This window comes from Dicentrarchus labrax, unplaced genomic scaffold (genome assembly GCF_905237075.1).
Source record: "Dicentrarchus labrax unplaced genomic scaffold, dlabrax2021, whole genome shotgun sequence".
NCBI classification, from domain to species: domain Eukaryota; kingdom Metazoa; phylum Chordata; class Actinopteri; family Moronidae; genus Dicentrarchus; species Dicentrarchus labrax.
In genome coordinates, this window is record NW_026136703.1 from 18428311 (window position 1) to 18449650 (window position 21340).

A 21340-nucleotide genomic window follows, 5' to 3' on the forward strand; every position below is an offset into this window, starting at 1 on the left:
ACTGGCAGTTCCATATTAAAGGAAATGTTTTTGACTGGGAAAATAAATCAAGCACCACACAAGTACTTAAAAATTAGAATACCAATTTAGATTTATTAAGTGTTTATTCTAGTGCTGTCAGTAAACGCGTTATTAACGGCGTTAACGCAAACCAATTTTAACGGCGTCAATATTTTTATCGCAAGATTAACTAGCACACTTTCACATGCTGTTGCAACAACTAGTAACGTTAGAAAAACTACAACACCACACCGGATCTAGCTAGACCGGAAACAAAACAACAGGCACGCCGCACACACTTGTTTAAGAGTAGTAGACGTTACGTTTTGAGTGGATGGCGAGCGCGAGACGCTGAAATGGATGCCAATAATATTCTGAATGGAAAGTTTACTTTTAAAAAGTTGCCAAATGGTTCCATTGACAAGACCAAAGTGATCTGTGTGTTTTGTCGTTGTGAACTGAGCTATCATCGCAGCACGTCCAGTCTTAAATACCACTTGAGGCCAAACACACAGCTGATGCGAATTCTCCGCCCCCTCGTCAAAGCCAGGCGACAATGGATGGCTTCAGACAAAAGCACATGGATACCACAACTAAGAACAAACTTACTGCTGTGTAAATCTGTGTGAGAGATTATTTGCTCCAAGTGTGAATGACTGCTCCGAGTAAATGTTAGTGTGAAATTGAACACTACAGTATATGCCAATGTTGTTTTCAATAAAAACAACATTTGCACAAAGCAAGCCGATCCACTTTTCCATGTTGATAAGAGCATTAAAATGAGAAAAAATAATGGGACAAAAAGAAATCAAGAGACATTTAGAATAGATAAAAATGTGCGATGAATTGCGATTAATTGCGAGTTAACTATGACATTAATGCGATTAATCGCGATTAAATTTTTTAATCGTTTGACAGCACTAGTTTATTCCAAAATGATGTGTGTCTACCAACATACAAATGACACCAGTTGTTCTGATTAATGATACCACAGAAAAATTATGATGTTTGACTTGACTCTTTACCTGCCATAATGTCACTTGATTGTAAAGACAGTAGTTATTTTGAATTATATATATTTACATATATGTATATTTATATATTGCAGTAACTGTCTTGGAATCAGATAAGAAATACATCTTAAAAACTGAAGAATTTAGGCTGGACAGATGACTTCCGTGGTAATTTCATCTATAGAGAAGATGCAGAAGAAGGTTATAATGGAATTTAATCCCCTCAACCAGGGATGAGACCACAACCCCTGCTACTACCTCTGGGCAAACAACCAGAGATGCAACTGAAGACTTCAGTGGACAAGTCTGGCAGTTCTCTTTGGCAGCAAACCTCTCTGCCCTCAGGCACCCGTACAACATTTGGCGTGGAGCGACAATTTTGCACGAGCAAGGGTGGAAAGTTTTATTCACTGTTGTTTCAAAAGGCTTAATACTTTTTTTTTTTTTTTCATAATATGTATAGAGGACAGCATGCTTAATTTGAAATATGAGCCAGAGCCAGTGGGCAAGTAAAACACAACACTGGTTTTACAAGCCTCACAGCAATTGTTTCTCCTTCAGCTCTTTAAAATGCTGATGTCAGATGTTGATGAAGTCGTCATTGCAGTGATACTTTCATCAGCTGGCATTACTAAGAATCTTTCTCTTTGTTCTCTAATGACACTGTTACGCTACTTTAAGCTTCGGGCAAAAAGTCGAGGGGCTCACTCGTTCTAAGGAATGTGCTTACACATACCTCCACACACACACACACACACACACACACACACACACACACACACACACACACACACACACACACACACACACACACACACATACATTATTTACATACAGTAAGACCCAGTGTTCATACGTAGCAACTTTGCAGCTTATGATTTACATTCCACAGCAAATCTGCAGCCGCCTCAAATTACAGACTGTCGCACAGAACACAGAGTCAGGATCAGAAGTGTGGGTGTGTGTTTTTTTATCCACATGTCTGTATATGTTTGTTACATGCATATCCAACACGTCAGCTATATGTGCATTTGTACATGTCTGTGTATGTGAGTTTATGAATGTGCTAGTTTGTGCCTCACTCTGCAGAGTGTTGGTGTTGAGGGCAGGGCAGTGCAGGAAGTCCTGACTTCCTCGTCCATTACTGAGCCTCACCCTGTCCCTGGCAAAGATGTCCGCCGGACTTGACTCACCGGAGATGGACTTATGTGCTCTCTAGTGTGTGTATTTATGTGTGTGTGTTTGTGCATGTAGAATCACATGGTTCACACCAATCCGGGATGTGTATACACAGTACACTGTTCTATTTTAAAATTGTCTCCCACTTTTCCTGCAGTAGGCTATCTCTCTTCCTCTGTCTATCTCTCTTTTTTAACCCCTCTCTGTTCCACTCTTTCTCTTTTCACATCCTTCCTTTCTCTCTCTCTCTCTCTCTCTCTCTCTCTCTCTCTCTCTCTCTCTCTCTGTCTCCTTTTCTCTCCCAGAGCTTCTAGTAGCTATATCAGTTGAATAAAAGATCTATGGGGATTTCTTTCATATTTATATCTTAGATATGACAATAGGCCATGCTCTACAGTATGTGTGTGGTTCAGTGTGTGTGTGTGTGTGTTTGTTGGCCAGGCAGGCAGAGGAAGCTGTCATGGGAGTGTCTTGCTCTGAGGACAGATAACATTACCCCGCTGATGCTTACATAACTTCCAGGCAACGCCACGTCACAACTGACCCAGACACACACACACATGCACAGATCCACACTCACTTACAAATACCCATCTAGATCGGACAGCTGCCTCCATGAGGCTCTGATCGGGTATACAAAGATTGTGTGTGTCTGTGTGTTGTACTTTAAAGATAAAGTCTGTCTACTGAGCAACACTATGTTTTATTCTGGTCTGTGTGTTTTTGGGAAATCCATCTGAGTCTAGTTGTTTTGTATGTAGGTCAGCTCACAAACAGGCTCCTTTGGTCTGATACCAACACACACACACACACACACACACACACACATACACACATACTTTCCCAAGAGGGTCTGCATTTCCTTTCAATGTGGCGACCACATGTGCAGGGCTGAAATGAAGGAAAAGAGAGAAAACGTTTGACTTCTCTCTAAAAGCTGAATACTGCTTCAGTCTGATGGACAGAAAACAAACGTATACACAAATTTGGTCTTCAATAATAACACTCAGCACTGTTGATCAGTAGGTGAGTATGAGTGTATTTATGCAGTGTGCATAAGTTACTGCATTATTACGGATGTAAGTAATTGGCCGTGTGTGACCAGGGCTCTTTCTGTGTTTGAGTGTGTGTGTGTTTTGGGGGCCCAGTCGCAGCTGTCTTTGACAGCTGTATCATGGGAAACATCTGATGAAATGTTGCATCATCCCCTGTCTGTGTGTATGCATTTTAGTGTAATGTACATCCAGCTGGACAAAATCACTAGTTTGTGTTTCTTTTTTCAGTATAGAAGAGTTGAGCAAATAAAGATATTGTGTGTGTGTGTGTGTGTGTGTGTGTGTGTGTGTGTGTGTGTGTGTGTGTGTGTGTGTGTGTGTGTGTGTGTGTGTGTGTGTGTGTGTGTGTGTTAAAGTATGGAACAGGATGTTTACCATGGACATGTCTGTATATTTCTTGTGTAAATCTTTGGCGATAAACTTTCTGAGGTGAGACTTAAATATTGTGTGTGTGTGTGTGTGTGTGTGTGTGTGTGTGTGTGTGTGTGTGTGTGTGTGTTAGATTAGCATGTGGTTGTCTTTTTCTTTAACAATATGCTTCTGTTCATTGTTGCACTACATTCACACTTTTGACAAAATTAGTTAATGCATTTTGCAATTTTTTCCACACGTCATTGGAATTTTTTCTGTTTTTTTATTTTTAACCTGTCGCTCTTCGAACACTGTTTTCCCATTCAACACCTGTCCGTCTTCCTCTCTGCTCCTCCCAATGTGTGTCATCGTTGTGCTTTGTCTTTCTTTGTTGTTGTAGTATGTCATCATTTCTGTGGTCCTTTGGGTTGCCTTAGACAGCAGCTCTCAAACAAATATGTGCACACTTTACTGACCCCTAAATGACCACATATCTGACCACAGACCTCACTTTTATTTCAGTGACTTTAGAAGTCATTGTCATCATTCAGCAACTTCCGTTCGCTGTAAAATAAGTGTAAGTGAAACCTAGGATTGCAATTGTCTTGGACACTGTACTTTATAGTGAATATAAGATGATATATTTAGCATTTTAACAATCTATCACACCATAACCATTGTCTATTAGCATAAATATAGAAAATAAACTTTCTCTTGCACAAACTGAACTTGAGTTAATTGTAATCATTGACTGATTATTATGTATTCACTGTTAGTTCTTAGAGCAGGGTGGTATGGTTGAAATCAGTATCATCATATTATTAATACTATTTTTCTGATATCTGTATCAAATAATGTATCATAAAAAAGAATTGTGTTCCACTATTATGCTTTAAATCTGTAAGAACTCTTGAAATGTCTAAAACAAAACATTTAATAACTGAATAAGCTAAGAGTCATTCGTTGAGACATCCAAATTTTGTAACAAATATAACACAATATGATTTTATGATCATCATATGATAACACTGATAGCCAATTAATGATAATAATAAGTTATCACCCAGTCCAAGCTCTTATCTTTTTTTATTTCTGGTGTGAACCTGCTAATAATCTTGACTAAGGTCTCATTTGGTTTTGGCAACTCTACTGAGTTATTTAGCCAGATCCCCCCCGGATGCCTCTCAGAGGGCCAGATTACACATACTAATGCCCATTAGTTAGCTCAGGTAATAAACTGATGTCATCCCACATGCAGGATATAACCTCATAACTGATCTCTGACCTGAACTCTCCGGCAGTCGGAAGTGGAAGAAGCCACAGATGGAAGATGAGAAGGTGGGGGAGGAGGGCAAATGGGAGTGGAGTTTGTTAGCTGTGTTGTCTGGGATTCCAGCAGGATTAGGCAGAGGAAGTCGTGACTCTATTTGTGGCACTTAAAGGGCAAAGCTGGAGACAAAACCAGAGAGTGACATGACCACAATGTGGATTGTGCACCACAATCACTTTTATGTTTACGTGCATGCACACGGACATAATAGCAACCACTCGAATACACACGTGCAAATTGCGTGCTTGATTATCTTGAGCTTTTCTACATGGCAAACAGTCTAATACTATATGACTTACAGCAGTGTGTGTGTGTGTGTGTGTGTGTGTGTGTGTGTGTGTGGGTGTGGGTATGGTAGCAGGACAAAGAGTGTCTTGTATTTTGGGGATGGGATGGGGGGTAGTTGGGCCTGTTGGGTCCAGTCCTGGGGGCCAGGGATGGGAATGTTCACTCTGTGTGTGTGTGTGTGTGTGTGTGTGTGTGAGAGCAGAGGAATGCTGCTGTTTGCTGAGTGAAGAGCACAGAGGCAGCAGAGACTGTCCAAACACATGTCTGTTTGTCAAGTGTATGTGTGTGTGTGTGTGTGTGTCTGAGAGAGGGCGACTGAGACAGGGTGTGTATTTGGGACAGTGTGTGAGCAAGAGGGAAAGTTTGTTATGAGCAGTGATGGAAAGAGGTTTAGAGGAGCTCTGTGTTTGTGTGTGGTGTGTGTGTGTTCTCCCTATGCTATGACCTTCTACAATCAATGAGGACTTTCATATCCACTCCTAGTCTGCATGGTAGGGGAGCAGACAGGACTGAAAGAGGTCTGTCTCTTCATACCTGTGACCTACTCACTACACACCCACACACACACTTGCCCGCACTGCAGACTTTGCTCAGGTTGTGTTTGTGTGTGTGTATGTTTACTGTACTGTTACATGTTTGTTTGGCTGATGAGAGGTCAGGAAGGTGGGTGAGAGATGGAAGGATGGAAGGAAAGATGGGGATGGTGGTGATGGAGAGGGGCAACAAATGGAGGGAGAGAATTACTTACTTATAAGTAAGAAAGGCAGTGAGTAAGTAAGTGAGTAATATTTAAAATCAGTGGTGGAAGTAAAGGGTGTGAGTAATAGGTGAAGGGAGGAATTCCTGAAAATATGGGTGGAGGAACAGGGGAAAGGAGAGGAAAAGGATGGGAGGAAAGGCAGGATCAAATGAGTAACAGCAGAAGGTAAAGGATGGAGGGAAGAGTGATATGGGGAAAGATGAAAGAAGTTGTTGAAAGGAGGAACATATGGCAGGACACTGGATGAAAAGGAGGAAAGATTGAAGAAGAGAGAGAAGGAACACAAGGAAAAATTAAGGGAGAGATAAAAACGAGTCAGTTCATTTACATTACGAAATTAAAATATCAAACATATTTTCTTAATTATTCCACTAGAGATAAATGAGAGAACATGTTGGATCTTTTGTAATTTGGCTGAAATAATCCTTTAAAGGAGACCAGGCTTCAGAATATTCAAATTACATTTGACAGATGTGGACACACACACACACACACACACACACACACACACACACACACACACACACACACACACACACACACACACACACACACACACACACACACAGAAACATCATTGTGAATGTGTGTGTGTCTGTGTGTGCGCAGTGTGATTTATTCTGAGGCTAGGTCTGCTTCCAGCTGTCCCAACGGAGTCCCAATGACTTTAGCAGCCGTAGACCTCCATCAGAGAGAGACGGGGGAAGAGAGAGATGGAGAGACTTGGTGGGAGGGGGAGAGAGTGGGGTATGGATAGTGGAAAAGTAAACATCATTTTCAATCTGCTAATTCTATTAGATTTTCTTCAGGGCAGAGATTTTCTTTTTCAGTGAGCGGTCATGTGCCCTCATGTGTCCATATATCCATCATGATACAGACATGTTTGACTCGAAACAGTCGTCGTACTGCTCTGTTCAAAGCTACCAGACTTCACTGAGAAAACGTTTTACCTTGCAGAACACACGGGTTGCTGGTCCCCCGCTGCCTCGATTGGTTAGCTTGTTTGTATAGTTGTGTGACTTTGGTGTTTTAAAAGGTTAGTTCGAACATCAACTCCAGGTTGAAAAATACAGAAGTTTCTCTTTAAGTCTGTTTGCCAGAAAAAAGACATTTATGTTTGTCTACTTTTTGAGGTCTTGCAAGCAGATTTAAATGGAACAAAGTCTTCCAATTCAAGCAGCTGGTTGATTTTTATATATATATATCTCCATGCAGGACACTCATGAGAATCCAACAGGACACTTGGGTCCAAATGAAAGGATCAGACAGGCTCACATAGTATTTCTGTGCTAACAACACGGTCTTCCCTTGGAGTTCTCATTCTGAAGTGAGGTCATTTGTTGAATTGTAGATTGTAGAGTTTACTCTAAAATACAACCTATATAATATAACCTTTGACTTGAACAGTTGATGTAAATATACAGGTGGATTCACTGCAATAAGGGGAAGTTTACCCTGTTCTGCCCCTCAGTGTTTGTGTCTCTGCATGTGTACTGTTGATTGATGAATGTAAATGAGAATTTACTTTAGATTGAGCTGCCTGGTTAAATAAATAATTCTCCTCCTCCCTTGCAGGTCCTGCTGAGGTTCCCATGATGTCCCCAAATGGGTCAATCCCCCCCATCCATGTACCCCCAGGATACATCTCACAGGTTAGTTTGTGTTTAGTTTTTCCTCAGTCTGATACTCTCAGACATGTTTTTTATTTTCATCATGTGTTTGTGTGGGAGAGTTTCGGTCAAAATAATAGTCAGACACAGAGGGAGACAACACAGAGTGTGCGACTGCATTTAATTAGCTGGTGGTTTCTGTGCTGGAAAGAAAAAGAATTGTATGCCTTCATGTGACCTAATATTGACTCTTAAAATCAAGTAAGCTATAAGTATAAAAAACTATTTTAACATGTTAGGATTAGGGTTTGGAAAAGGCAAACATTTTCAGTATTTATTTAATTAGGTGTCAGTTCACTGGTGTCATTTGAGCAGCCTGTCTTCTGGTTTGTTTCAACATACGGATGCTTGTTTCTGGAAAATTCCTGAAATGCGGGAAGGAAAATTAAATCCAAATTATGTATTGACAGCCAAAAAATGGTTGCATTGCAAGTATGATTGTGCAACATGAGACATTCAAAGCAAACAAGTACAGCATTTGCCAGTTACATATTTCTGTGAAAGACTGGCTGACTTTTTAGATACGCTTTTTGGCTTGTATTTATTTTTGATGGAATGCTATCAGACGTGGATCATGTAGTCATCATTAGCTTGTGAGCTTCAAACCACAGAAAAAGCATGCACAAGGTATTACACCCATCTTGGCTGTTGTAAATTAGAGCAAGTAGTAACCAAGGCAGCTTCCTAAGCCAACAGAGCAGGGAGCAGGAATGTGCTGAATTTTGGGTGTCAGGGGGCATTTGTTTTTCTGACTCTCTCATATATATATATGTGTGTGTGTGTGTGTGTGAGAGAGAGAGGGAGAGAGAGAGAGAGAGAGAGAGAGAGAGAGAGAGAGAGAGAGAGAGAGAGAGAGAGAATGTCTTCTCACAATACCAGAAAGATAAGAAAATCTCCTAAAAAGAGGATTTTTAAGAAAGGTGGGTTTGCCATGTTAGTAGTATGGAGGGGTCAAAGGTTACTGAATCAACAAGTCTATGGCCTGTACTCACAAGTATAGTGTTACAAATTCATCTGTGGCCTGCGTGTGGTGGGACTGTGTTCCTATGCCAATGGAAGTCAGGTCATTGGCTCACCGTGGGTGTGTGTTTGTGTTTGCATGTGTGTGGGTGTGTGTGTGTGTTAGTAGGGACTGGGCCAAGTGAGAGCGGGAAACACTGTCACTCTTACATAAACAAGCCTGATAGCAGAGACAGGCACTGGGTGGGTAGGTTTTTGCGGGGTGAGGGGTGGAAGAAGGGATGGATGGAGAAAGAGCACTGTGGTGGTAGAAAGTAGTGCATTGACAGATGGATTTTGCACATGTGTGTGCGTGTCCTCAGTGGTTTGTGCTAATGGATGCATTGTGATGGTGGGTGGGTGTGCACATGTGCATGCATATTTGTGGGCCCCTTCCAGTTTGTATTATTTGGGATGTGTGTGTGGGTGTGTGTGTGTGTGTCCCCTTGCCAGTAAATGTTGCGTGGGCATGTAGGTCGGATCCACATGTACTCTTGCAGGGACTTTGCCCTTGTTTTCCTGTCAACACTCTGTTTTTCTCTTCTGCAGGAGAGGAGGGGGTGAGGGGCAGATAGGGGGCCTCCTCTTCCTCCTCCTCTTCTTCTTCCCCTCTGTTTTTCTCTCACAGATTAGTTCTGTAACCACTCTTCCTCCCCTCCTGACCCTCTTTAATACCCTTTCTTCTTTCTTTCTGTCGTATTCTGGCACTGAGTCTGTTGCCTCTCAGTGTGCGTGGAGGGGTTGGGGGTTGGGGGTTGGGGGTGCTTTTTGGTATTTGGTGTGAGTGTGACTGTGTGTGTTGTTGTTGTTGTTAGGAACCAGCAGATGACTTCCCCTCTCTGCAGGGAGTGTGTTTGCTCTCTGCTTGGAATGCAGGCCTGTGAAAGTGTCTGAATAGTTGGAATGTGTGTATGTGTTTATGTGTGTGTGTGTGTGTGTGTGTGTGTGTGTGTGTGTGTGTGTGTGTGTGTGCCCATGAATGTGAAAGTGAATACATGTATGGAATTTATGTTAATTTGAGGCAGTTGTTTGAAACTTGTTGTTATTGAAATCTGCAGACCATCTGATGACAACATTGCAGCACTTCTTTTCACCACTTTAAGGGCCAAAGCGTCCTGTTAACACAATGTCTCAGTTGTTAAATAAATTATGCAGCTCATTCCTTTATTAGATATCCACCATTTGACAGACAGGGCACCTGCTTTAACAAAATGATGGACAGCCTCATTTTGTAAGAGCAGGTGCTCCAGGATCTTTGGATTTTAAAAATAGCTTTATATATTTATTAGAATTTTAACTACTTTGGCAATTTGGAAAATATGTTTATTAACTTTTTTGACATCAGCTAAATGCTTGATGCCACGCTTCAGCCAGTTAGTTTAGCACTGGAAAAGGACTGACTGGAAACAGGGCTAAATGGCTCGGAGTTGGCTAAAAATCTCACAGTGACAACAGGTTACTTCTCCCAGCCAAGGAATTGTGCACCACATAACCCCTTTGAAACCATAAATTGTCATTTTATCACTTTGGTTTTTGCACAAATTAAACAAAGTTAATGAGTGAGCTTTAGAGGTGCCAGTAGGCCAATTTTGTTACATTTGGACAGAGGTAGGCAAGCCGTTTTTCCTTTTTTCCCAGTCTTGCTGACTGTAGCTTCATATTTACAGAAATGAGTGCTGTATCAGTCTTCTCATCTAACTAAGTCAATAAGCGTATTTCCCAAAATGTTGAACTACTCCTTTAAACCATATTAATCTATTGACATTGCTAATCTGCACATTATCCTCTTGACTCAAAAAAGCCACTTTGAGCAAGCACTATCCAGGGAAACCTTCAGTCAGCAATATATAAAGCCAGTGTGCAGTTTACTGACCTCTCATGATTTGTGGGTACTGAAGTTTGCATTTCTCAAACACACTCATCCCATTTGGAGCCGTCACTGTACTGCAAACTGTGAAATTCCAGAAACATATTTTACTTGTCTTACACACGTCCCTTTCTTTTCTCAGGTGCTGGAGGATACCACAGGGGTCCGTCGGGTGGTTGTGACCCCCCAGTCTCCAGAGTGCTACCCTCCCTCCTACTCTCCAGCCCTCTCCCCTACGCACCACCTGCCCCCCTACTTGACTCACCCTCACTTTATCCCAAACTCTCACTCTTTCTACCCCCCTGTAAGCCCCGGGGAGCTGCCCCCCCATCAGTACTACCAGCACCACCTTCCCCCCATGTACGGCGATCCAGGTACTGACATGTTGACTGGACTTTATTCTACTGCCAAAAAAAATAAAAAATCAGGGGTTTTATGTTTAATCCATCCTATTATTAATCCAAATTTAAAAATACGCTTTACACAGATTTTTTTGTTTGACATAAATTCTCATCTGTTCTCCTCTCCTTCAGAAATCATCCCAGTTTATGGGATGTCTAACTTCATAGGCAGAGAGGAGACATACAGTAAGCCACAGCCCAAAAAGATAAAGGAGAGACAACTAGAGCGACAGAACCGACTTAACTCCCCTCCCTCCACTCTCTATAAGGGCAGCCTGGGGCCAGCACACAACGGATACAGGTAATCATACTGCCCCTGTGGCCCTCGAAGACTGGTTGTGACTAGATGATCGAGTGAGTTTTTCACAGGTTAAATGATGAACTGTTGTTTGAAGGATACTGGCTATGATCATGCCATTAACTGTTGAGAATATTGTCAAAAAAAGAAAGAAAATTAGTAGTTGTTAGAGCTACCTTTGTAGTTTCTGCTAGAAGAGGCAAAATGCAAGGGGACTCCACTCTTAGAACTATATCATCCCTCAATTATGGTATATTATTTAAAGTTAATAGTCAGCTATCAAAAAGTATATGATTCTAGGTGGCATTACATGACAAACAACATTCTTCTTTAGCAAAGTTTCTAACAGGGACTTCTTTTTTACATATTTTTTAAATTAATGATGACTTCATCCAGTTAAAATTTCAATTATTTGAGTTGTTCATTTTCATAAGAAAAAGAATGTCATTGTTGCAGCAAAGAAACATCTCTACTGAATACTATTTTACAAAAAAAATGTAATCCTCTGTAACTACCTTAAGGGGTGGTCAAAACTATTTCTGATCCCCCTATAACTAACTAACTAATTAAATGCTGTTACCGTTTTGTTTGTGATGTAGCAACAAATCACACGCCCCATCGCTTGGGTCAGTGGGTTCGGGGGGCGGAGTCAGCAGTCCAGGTGGGAAGAAGCCAGAGAGACGCCTCCGCAGCAGTCCACGAAACAGTGAACCAGAGACACACACACAAGGTAGGACACACACAAAGAAAAAAGAGAGACTGGCATAGCATACATACATTGATTTGCCTGTTTTTTTGCACCAAATAACACCTTGAGTAATTAAGTCAGACGGAGCACAGACGCACAATTAGGCACAATCCATTTTTGATTTTAAAATGTCTGCCCAAAACCAAAAGCAAGGAATAAAACTCTAATATCTGTGCCTTTCTTACATTTTACATGGCCACAAGTCAGGAAACATGACTGCAGGGCCTTTTGTTGCGTATCTCAACATGCCACAAAACCAGCTCATATCTCTTTGTGAAAAGAATAACTTCTATCCTCATTGACCTCTCTCTCTTTCTCTCTGTGACTGGCTTTGTCCTCTTCAACCTCGGTGCCCCTCTGCATTCAAGCGGGCCAGATAAAACACACCTTTCGTTCCTCTCTTTCTCTCTTTTTTTCTCTCACAGAAAGTCACCCAAAAAAATGAATGGATGTATGCAGCCTCACTGAGGTGAAGGGATCCGGGGGGAGGTGAGGGGGTTGAGGTGGGAAGGTGGGGAAAAAGAGTAAGAGAGGTTGTCTGAGTAACCACATAGCTGAACCTGTCCCCGAGCGCTATCGTTTTACCCTCGCTACAATACTGGCCTTGTTGGTGAAGGCTGAGCCACCGGGGGGGTGGGAGGGTGGGCGAGTGAGAAGGGAGACAGGAGGGGGAGGGGGGAGTCGCATACCTGTAGAGTCCTGCTTGAGATGAAGGAAACCTTTGAGTTCCGAGATTTAGACAACACAGCTCAGCCTTATCGCACACACACACACACACACATACAAAGACACAAGGGAGCGCACACACTTACCTGCGGTGCTGTACCTCTTTAATGACACGTCTTTTGACACGTCGCGAGTATGCCTGAGTTATTAAAAAAGAGCAGAGTGTCTCATTTATGCACATACACGCTTAACACAGGGTTATCTGCAGAGGTGATGACAGAAAAACATAACGAGACGCATAAATTCATCTTCTCTCTCATTGTAACTGTCAAACAGCATGGTGTCGGATCAGAGGGATATTGCATCTGGGTCAGTTGTGGGTATATGTGTTTCCCACACTCCAGAGAAATAACCATTTTCTTATGTAATGTTATTTTTTTGCAGTGACAGAATTGTTTTGTATATAGAATACTGTTGGATGAGCATTAAGCATTAAGCATGAACATTATGGAGAGGTATATTTGATTTGTTGTTTCACCCAGATTATCAACAAAAGTATCTTGCCATGCTAATAGTTTTAGTTTAATTTGCTTGGGTTTTCACATACCTGTCTTCTGAGATTACTGCCTCCACGATCGATACGATAGAGGTGACTGGAATTCTGGAATAACGTGCCAATAAATAAAAAAAAATATCTGCATGACTAGATGTAGAGGTAAGTGAAAAAAACATGTCAATATGTCAACTAGTATCATTGCTCACACTTAAATGCATCTAAACCTGCACACATACACTTATAGACAGGGCAATGAGTGTGTAAGTCTGGAAATGCAAATGCAAAAACACACACACACACACACACACACACACACACACACACACACACACACACATACAGAAGAGGCGGTGTTTGACTGCAGTGGAGGTGACTGCTTGGTTCTTTGAGTACACACGCACACACACACACACACACGCACACACACACACCAGGCTGACCGAGAACACATAACAGAGAAGATGAGTGCCAAAGCAGGAAAAGGAAAGCAAGGTCGGCAGCTTGGCTTATGAGTTTCAAAGTTTCGTGTGGGACATGTTGTACTCAAACAAGAGCAACACACATGATAGACAGGAGCATGTCAGCATGTTGTCGGTTGTCTGTTCTGGTCTGGCAGGGTCTCAGTACTGGGCTGGAGATCAGGCTGAGTCAGCTAGATATACCACACACACACACACACACACACACACACACACACACACACACACACACACAGACACACACTAATGCACAAACACACACATGCACAGACACACACATGCACAGACACACACATGCACAAACACCCCGTGACTGGGCTTCCTGTAAAACAATCAGAGCATGAGGGTCCAGAGGATTGGTGGGAGGTAGAGGGCAAACAGAGAGAGGAGAGGAATGCAGGATTTGAAGAACAGATGAGAGAGGAAGGAGATGGATGGAAGGTTTGTAAAGAGAAAAAAAGCTGAACCAGAACTCCTACATCACAGGGATCGGAGAGATGGAAAGACAGAGAGACAGAGTTAAGAGCAGAGTACAAACATTCCGACAAAGTTGCTGCTTGGCCCGGCGCATCCAAGTATGGTCCAACCCAGAATACCACACACACACACACACACACACACACACACACACACACACACACACACACACACACACACACACACACACACACACACACACACACACACACACACAGCCGCCTACGCTTTGCCCTTGATGCCCTTGCTCTCTGTATAAGTGTGTGTGTGGCTATTGCCCCGATGCCAGTAAGGCAGCAGGCTGACTTGGCGAGCAAAGTGTCCATTCCCTAGTAAAGCCAGCTCTACAGGCCCTTTTCCTTAGAACTGAGCTGCTTGCTGAGCAGAAACAGATGTGGGCCCCGTCCCTTCTGTTCCTCCATCTTGGGTCTGCATCATCACCACCACAGATCCTGTCTCTCACTAAGAGAAACTGGGATTTCAGCAGAAACAGATGGGCCAGCACCCTCAGCTCCTCCATCTTTGGTTCTACGTCATTGCCAAGTGCTGTGAATTCAGGAGAAACCAGATGTGCTCAGTGACTGCTGTGCTCACTATGTTGGCACTGTTGAATGGGATATGAGAAAAATAAGTAGAAGTGTCATAGATATTACGGTGGTTCGCTGTTGTGGTATGAGAACTGTGGAAACAGATCTATCTGTAATGTAGAAGAACAATGTAACTTAAGTTAAAGTCATGTAGCTTCCCTCTCTTTTTCCTGCACTTTGAGACTCCTAGGAATTAAATTTCAATTTCAGTTGCACAATCGTCTTAGCAACAAAAATTAGGGAAAACAGTTCATGTTCCTTCAGTGTAGTGAATCTAAAACAAAGAAATTGTGTTTCTTCATTGCCAAACATATTGACAATGTGCCAACATGGATGTTTTGAAACAAGGAAAGCCCTACTGGAATTTTATCTCCTATGAGTTATTGGCACATTCCTTGCTTCAGACTTGATTATCTGAAAAAAAAGATTTCTTCTGGCATTTTCTTTTAAGAGATTTTCCTTCCAAGTACAGTTTGCTGAGTAAACAAAAGTACCAACAACAATATGGGTCATCAAGATTTGATTCATCCGAACAAGAACGCAAGCTTACATTAAGAGATTTCTTGCAGCACCCTCAAAACAAAGCTTACTCTTCTAATTGTGGCCGATGTGGCCAAACATGACAATTACAGTACAATTGTAAAGTAAAATAGAGAAGAGCCTTTGAGTAAGTTAACTGGCACCCTTTATAAATGTTGCCTTAATAGAACATGGTAAAAAAGCTCCAATTAAATTCCTAAATGACCAAAATTGCAAGTAAAGAGTACAAGGACATTGAAAAACATCAGGCAACCAAAAATGTTATAAACAAGAATTCTAGGAGGCAGATCCATAATTGTGTTATGCAGAAACCACCAGTAGATGCATTTTTTCTTGTAACAATGATGTGGGTTTGGTTTTAGTACTGTGCTATTTTTTACTCTGACACATTTTCCAACTAATGAAAATGCAGCAAGATAATTTTAGAACAATGACAGTGGCAAAAGGAGACTTATAAAAGCACAATGTCCTGTAATGTTTTGGTGATGTCATCCTCATTAGCTTTAGTGGCCTTTGACCAAGTCATGACTCAGCCTTTATATTAACATCAAGCTCCTCTTTCAGCTCCTCCTGCTGTAACTGTAGTAATATGACTGGAAATGTGTGAACACACCCCCACACTTCCCTTACTGGACTGTTTTGATGTGGATCGCCATGGCGATAATCTCAGCCCCCACCCTGCGCACTCCAACCCCTTCCCACAAACCCAAATACGGCCATGTTTGTAGGGCAAGATGGAGGGCAGTGGGGTGGAAGAGAGAGTCTAGAGGAGGGGACACCGAGAGAGAAAAGTTAAAGATAAGCGATGGAAATAGGAAACAAGTGATATGATGGACAGACATTGGGGGGGATGTACAGAAAACAGAGAGAGAACAAGGGATGGCTTTACCAGCACAGGAATGTCTTTCCCGCTGATATCATGTAACAGGACTAGTGGGATTAGAAGGGGAGGTTGTTCTTGCAAATCACAATGAGAACACCAGACATTTCCCTATCCAGCTGAATGAACCTTGTGATACAAGCGATAAACTCGCCCCACTATCAAACTACAGCACCCAGCCGCTCTGTATTAACCAGAACTGGGTTACATAATATATTAAGTCCTTTTAGTCCTTTCAACTGCTTCAGTGGGGTAAAATTGACTTTGACTCAAACATATTAAGTAAAGGAACAGAAAAAATGCACAAACCTCAGACATCTAGGGCTTAGTGCTCAAGTGGTGTGTGTACACTTAAAAGATGTTAAATGGATTAAAAGATTGTGCATGTTGTATTTTAAGACCAATATTGGGCTAATTTTGTGACGTCAGTATGGTTGCTGAAAACAAAGAATAGGGCCATAGAGAAGAGCTGCTACCACTCTTAACTTCGTCACATTTTGTGTCGCTGGGCTTTTTATCGTTTTAGGAGGTGCTGTTCTTTACACAGTTACATTTGTTTGGAGTTGTGAAGGCAGGTGCTGGAAGCAGTGAGAAATCCATAGATGATTCACTTTCTACACTTTCTCTGTTTGAACTTTGACTTCAGTTGGAGATAAATAACAGGGGTCAATGAGAAATTTGGTTGGTGTGAATTTTGTTTTAAAAAAAAGCAGCTCCGTGACATAAGCCTTTATGCTAAATAAATGGTTGTCTAAATAAGCACCCAAGTCACTTATGTACAAAACGGAATCTGAATGACAGCAATGTTACGTAGTTCATGTCTGAAATTAAACGGTCTACTCATTGTTTTAGCCATAGTCTCAAGTAGTTATGGACATTACACCAAGATTGCTTTCTGACAGTTGGCAACAAGGAAACATCAAAATAATAAAAATGTGTTTACTGTTGGTGTTTTGCATGCAGGCCTCTTGAGCTAACAGATCATATGCCAATTTTGTTTCCCCTGTCAACATTAGAACTCAAGATAATTGAAGCGCTTAAGTGAGTGAAGAAAGATACGTTTTGTGGAAAACACAAATGTGTTTTACATTTTATCTGCAATAGTATGGACATAGACTTGGTCAGTGTGTATCTCTGTCCCTTTCATTCCATCTGCCTACTCTTGTCTGTGTTAGCCTTTGAGTGTGAATTTGTCTTCCACTCTGTTTGCCAGTCTGCAGTCACTCTCTCAAGACTTTTTTTTTTGGGCTGAGCAGGGTCGGATGGGGTCAAGGTTCTGAGAAACTCGTCCCCCATAATCCCTCGCTGCCTGGCCAGGTTGCTGCGCTGTTGGCGGCACGTACACACTTGCATAAACAGACGTGCATACATGCGCACACATTCATGCTCTTCTTGGAAAAATGGAGTTTTGTGTCGCTTGGCAGTTGAGACGCTCATCTCTCTCCGTACTGTGAGGGCTGCAGTAGACAAGGTCTCTCTGTCTTTCTCTGTCTTCATTTACATGCTCACATGAAACCCGGTTATTGAGAGAAATCAGGTTAAGGGCAGGGAATCGGAGTATGCAGTTACATGTGTTTATACTGTGACTTATTTATTTTACTTTCAGGGTAAGTTGAACTTTGGATTTCATTATTTTGGACACATAGACGCACAAATGTGTCGTATGCATTGCTTGGGGATATTTGACTCCCTGCACCACAAAGGAGACCTTGCATGTGATGTGTGTGTGTTGCTTTCTACTAATCTTTTGCATTGCTACCATAGAAATGCTTTCCATAGTCTGTGTCATGCACATGCACACTTTTAGAATCCGTTATACATGGCCAAAACTCAGATTTCTCCTGCAGAAATCAAGCTGTATTATCAAATCCAATCCCCTGTCCAATAAATCCGGTTACTGCAGAAAGATAATAACAAACAGGGTTCTTATTTGCATGTTTGTCTCTCCCAGTCTGTTTTTGTTAGCTTTTTTTAAAATTTGAATTTATATATTCTTTCTATCCTTTGCCCTTACGGTATTTGCTTTCCTTTTTCTTATGCTACTTGTCCATTTCTGTGTGCCAGTCTCTCAGTCTGTCTCTCCTCCTCTAATCCCCTTTATAAACGATCAGGGCTCTGGCCATGAGAACCAAACCTTCACCATGACAACCACAATTTCAGGCATGTCCCAACGACTTCTCTGCCGTGTGTGTGTTGTGTGTGTGTGTGTGTGTGTGTGTGTGTGTGTGTGTGTGTGTGTGTGTGTGTGTGTGTGTGTGTGTGTGTGTGTGTGTGTGTGTGTGTGTGTGTGTGTGTGTGTGTGTGTGTAAGCCAGCTGTTGAACAGATGGAATGCTCACTATGCAGCAGATGATAATAGTGTAGAATCCAAGGTCTGTGCCCCTCTCTACCTCCATTTTCCTCTTTCCTCTCCTCCCTCCTTCTCATCTCTGTCCCCACTCCATCCTCTCAGTCCTCTTGTGTCTGGCCTCCCTCTCATCTCTTTCTCTCTATCTCTTTATCCCTCTCCTTCCAGCTGAGTGTCCGTTACTTTGCTTTGTTCTCCCTGATTAGAGGCTTCTAAAGATGGGTATCATATCTCACTTTGTTCCTTTAGGGCGACACACACAGACACACACACACACACACACACACACACACACACACACACACACACACACACACACACACACACACACACACACACACACATACTCTGTGGTCCGGTATGTGCGTGGAGTGGGGGCTGAGTGAACGGCCGTTGCCACATTTTTCACATTTTTTTCTCCAGGACTTAAAGGTCTTTTTCTGTCCCAGTGCAGACAGACTGGGTCTAAGAACCGCAGGCCGTCATGCAAGAGGAATGCAACCTCCTCACGGTCAAAGTGACTCAGTTTTACTGTGGCTGTATTTGTAAGTCACACCACTACTTTTAAAGTGTGTAGGTGTGTGACATTAAAAAAGATTGTTGGAAACATGTCCATGTGTTTGAGGAATGCTGAAGGAGCAAGGGGAAACATTTTTAAGATGGGAATTTATTCAAATGTGTGTTTTCTTACTTTGTTCCATGAAATAGAGTCGCAGCGTAAAGGAGTTATTTCAGGTGTCCAGGGTTTTGGAAGTAAAAGTCCAATTCGTTTTCTCTTTAGGCAGTTCTAGGTGACTACAATTTGGAGCAACCCTCCTGGTTGAGTCATCAGTGCAAAAGATGAGCAACTATGTTAGAAAATCTATTTTTTTTCCTATTTAAAATCAAAGCCAAACCCTGTGGAGATAAAAATGGTTCTAACCATAACTCCCATGGAGACTTTTGGTGAGAAACATCCAATTACAGAGCTTAAAATAGTTTTATGTGCGTAACTAACGGGGAGCATAAGCTTAAAATGATGCTTTGTAGAAACCTGAAAAAACATTTAGTAAAAAGTGCAATATTTTGAAATCTTTGACAAATACACTTATTCGCTTTCATGCTGAGAGTTAGATGAGAAGATCGATTCAGGTATGTAGCTCAGTGTAACTACCGGAAACGGGAGGCAGCTGTAGGCATGTCACTTTAAGGTTGCGAGGCAACCACCGGAGGTTCCACGAAGTGCTGTTAGTCAAATTGTCAGTGTTTCCTTGGGCTTCCTGTCCGTAGTCTTTGCCAAGCTAATTCACAGCTTGCTGTAGCTCCATTTTCCGCATACAGACATAAGATTGTTATCTATCTCTAAGTAAGAAAGCAACTAAGCGTATTTCCGACAAAGTTAAAATATTCTTATATTTTGTCTTCTAGATTTTCTACAACTTTGATTTGCCAGAGAGACAAAAAAAATCATGATTTGTCAGACAGAAAGCTGAAACAATTCACACTGATGATCATACAATTAATGTGTATTGATAAATGATCTAGATGACAATGGCGACACCATCAAGAGTGGATTTTAGAGGGGGAGAATAGAACTAGTGCCTCCTCAAATTTTATTGGGCTGCAGCAACAACAATAAAAAAAAAAAGACTTCCAGTGTATTTTGGTGCCTTTTACGTAAGCCAGCCTGGATCTGAAGGCAGTGACTAGTACTCTAACTACTTCTGCATTGAGATCAATGGTGCACATCTGCTCTGCGCCTACTGATGATGTCACAAAAGTTTGTGTAATCCTTGCCTCACATCCTCCGAAGCCCTCGCCTCCCTCTTTCCTTTCATCCCTCCCTTTCTCCTCCTCTCTGTTGATCCCTGGCTCGCTCTTTGTCTCTCAATTTCCTTGTGTTTTTGTACCTAATCTCTTACCCAGACTCCTCTTGCCTGTTCTCTCTCTCTTTCTCTCTCGCTCTCTCTTTCTTTTTCTCCCTCTCTCAGCAGTCTGTCCTTCAGTGTCTCTCCTTCTTCCTCTAAAACCCCCTTTTGCCTGGTTTTGGCTCGGCCTGCTGCCCCCCTCCCCAATTCCTCATTCCTCTCCTCTTCCTGCTGTCCGTTGCGCTCCCTCGCTCCGTCTGGCTGTCCTCAATAATCAAACACAGGCGGTCAGACACAGACAGGATGTGAGGTCAGACGAGGAGAGGAAGTGAGGGTGCGTGGGCAGCACATAAACAGAACAGAGAGGAGGTGAGGGACAGTGAGGACAGTGGAGTGTGTGTGTGTGTGTGTGTGTGTATATAGAGTTAACACTGGAGATTCAGTTTCTGTTTCAGCCGTCGGCATCAGCTCTTTGTGGTTGTTCTCTATATTAAACACTTAAGCAGCTGGACTCAACAACCACAACGAGTCATAACACTCAGTGGTGAGGTAAAGCAGTAGTGTTTTTCAAACTTTATTACTGGTCTCCTGAAATATTAAATAAATCTCCTACGTCTGTCACAAGCTGAGTTTGTGGGTTAGTCAGCGTTTTTTCAGAGTGCTGAAAAATTGATCCGTGTCATTCAGTGTAGAATTGTTTGGGCTTAAAGTAGCTAAGTAATGCAGCCATGTCATTTGGGGTTATTCAAGTTAATATTTTTACTTTTGGTCAGGATTTAGCCCTTGAGAAGAACAGTAGTGAACTATAGGTTACAATATGAAATGAAATGGGTTATTTTAATAGGACTGGATGATAAAAACCAAAGTTATTGAATATCTGACATAGGGAATTTCACCATGGGTTAAATATACTCTCATCACAGTTTCCAATAAATAAATGAAAAAAGTATAATTAAATATTATTTGATTATTTAGATCTGTTATTTACTGATCGGGACAGCTG

At 41.9% G+C, this 21340-nt stretch overlaps 1 protein-coding gene across 3 annotated transcripts in view; it reads left to right on the plus strand.

The window, feature by feature from the left end:
• Positions 1–21340, plus strand: part of fndc3ba (fibronectin type III domain containing 3Ba) — a 96653-nt gene that overhangs the window by 39550 nt on the left and 35763 nt on the right. For all 3 annotated transcript variants that reach the window (XM_051396372.1, XM_051396373.1, XM_051396374.1), the window contains 4 exons: positions 7552–7628; positions 10655–10886; positions 11046–11214; positions 11811–11941. In XM_051396372.1, the coding sequence (XP_051252332.1) occupies positions 7552–7628; positions 10655–10886; positions 11046–11214; positions 11811–11941 (609 nt within the window). The remainder of the gene's footprint in view (positions 1–7551; positions 7629–10654; positions 10887–11045; positions 11215–11810; positions 11942–21340) is intronic.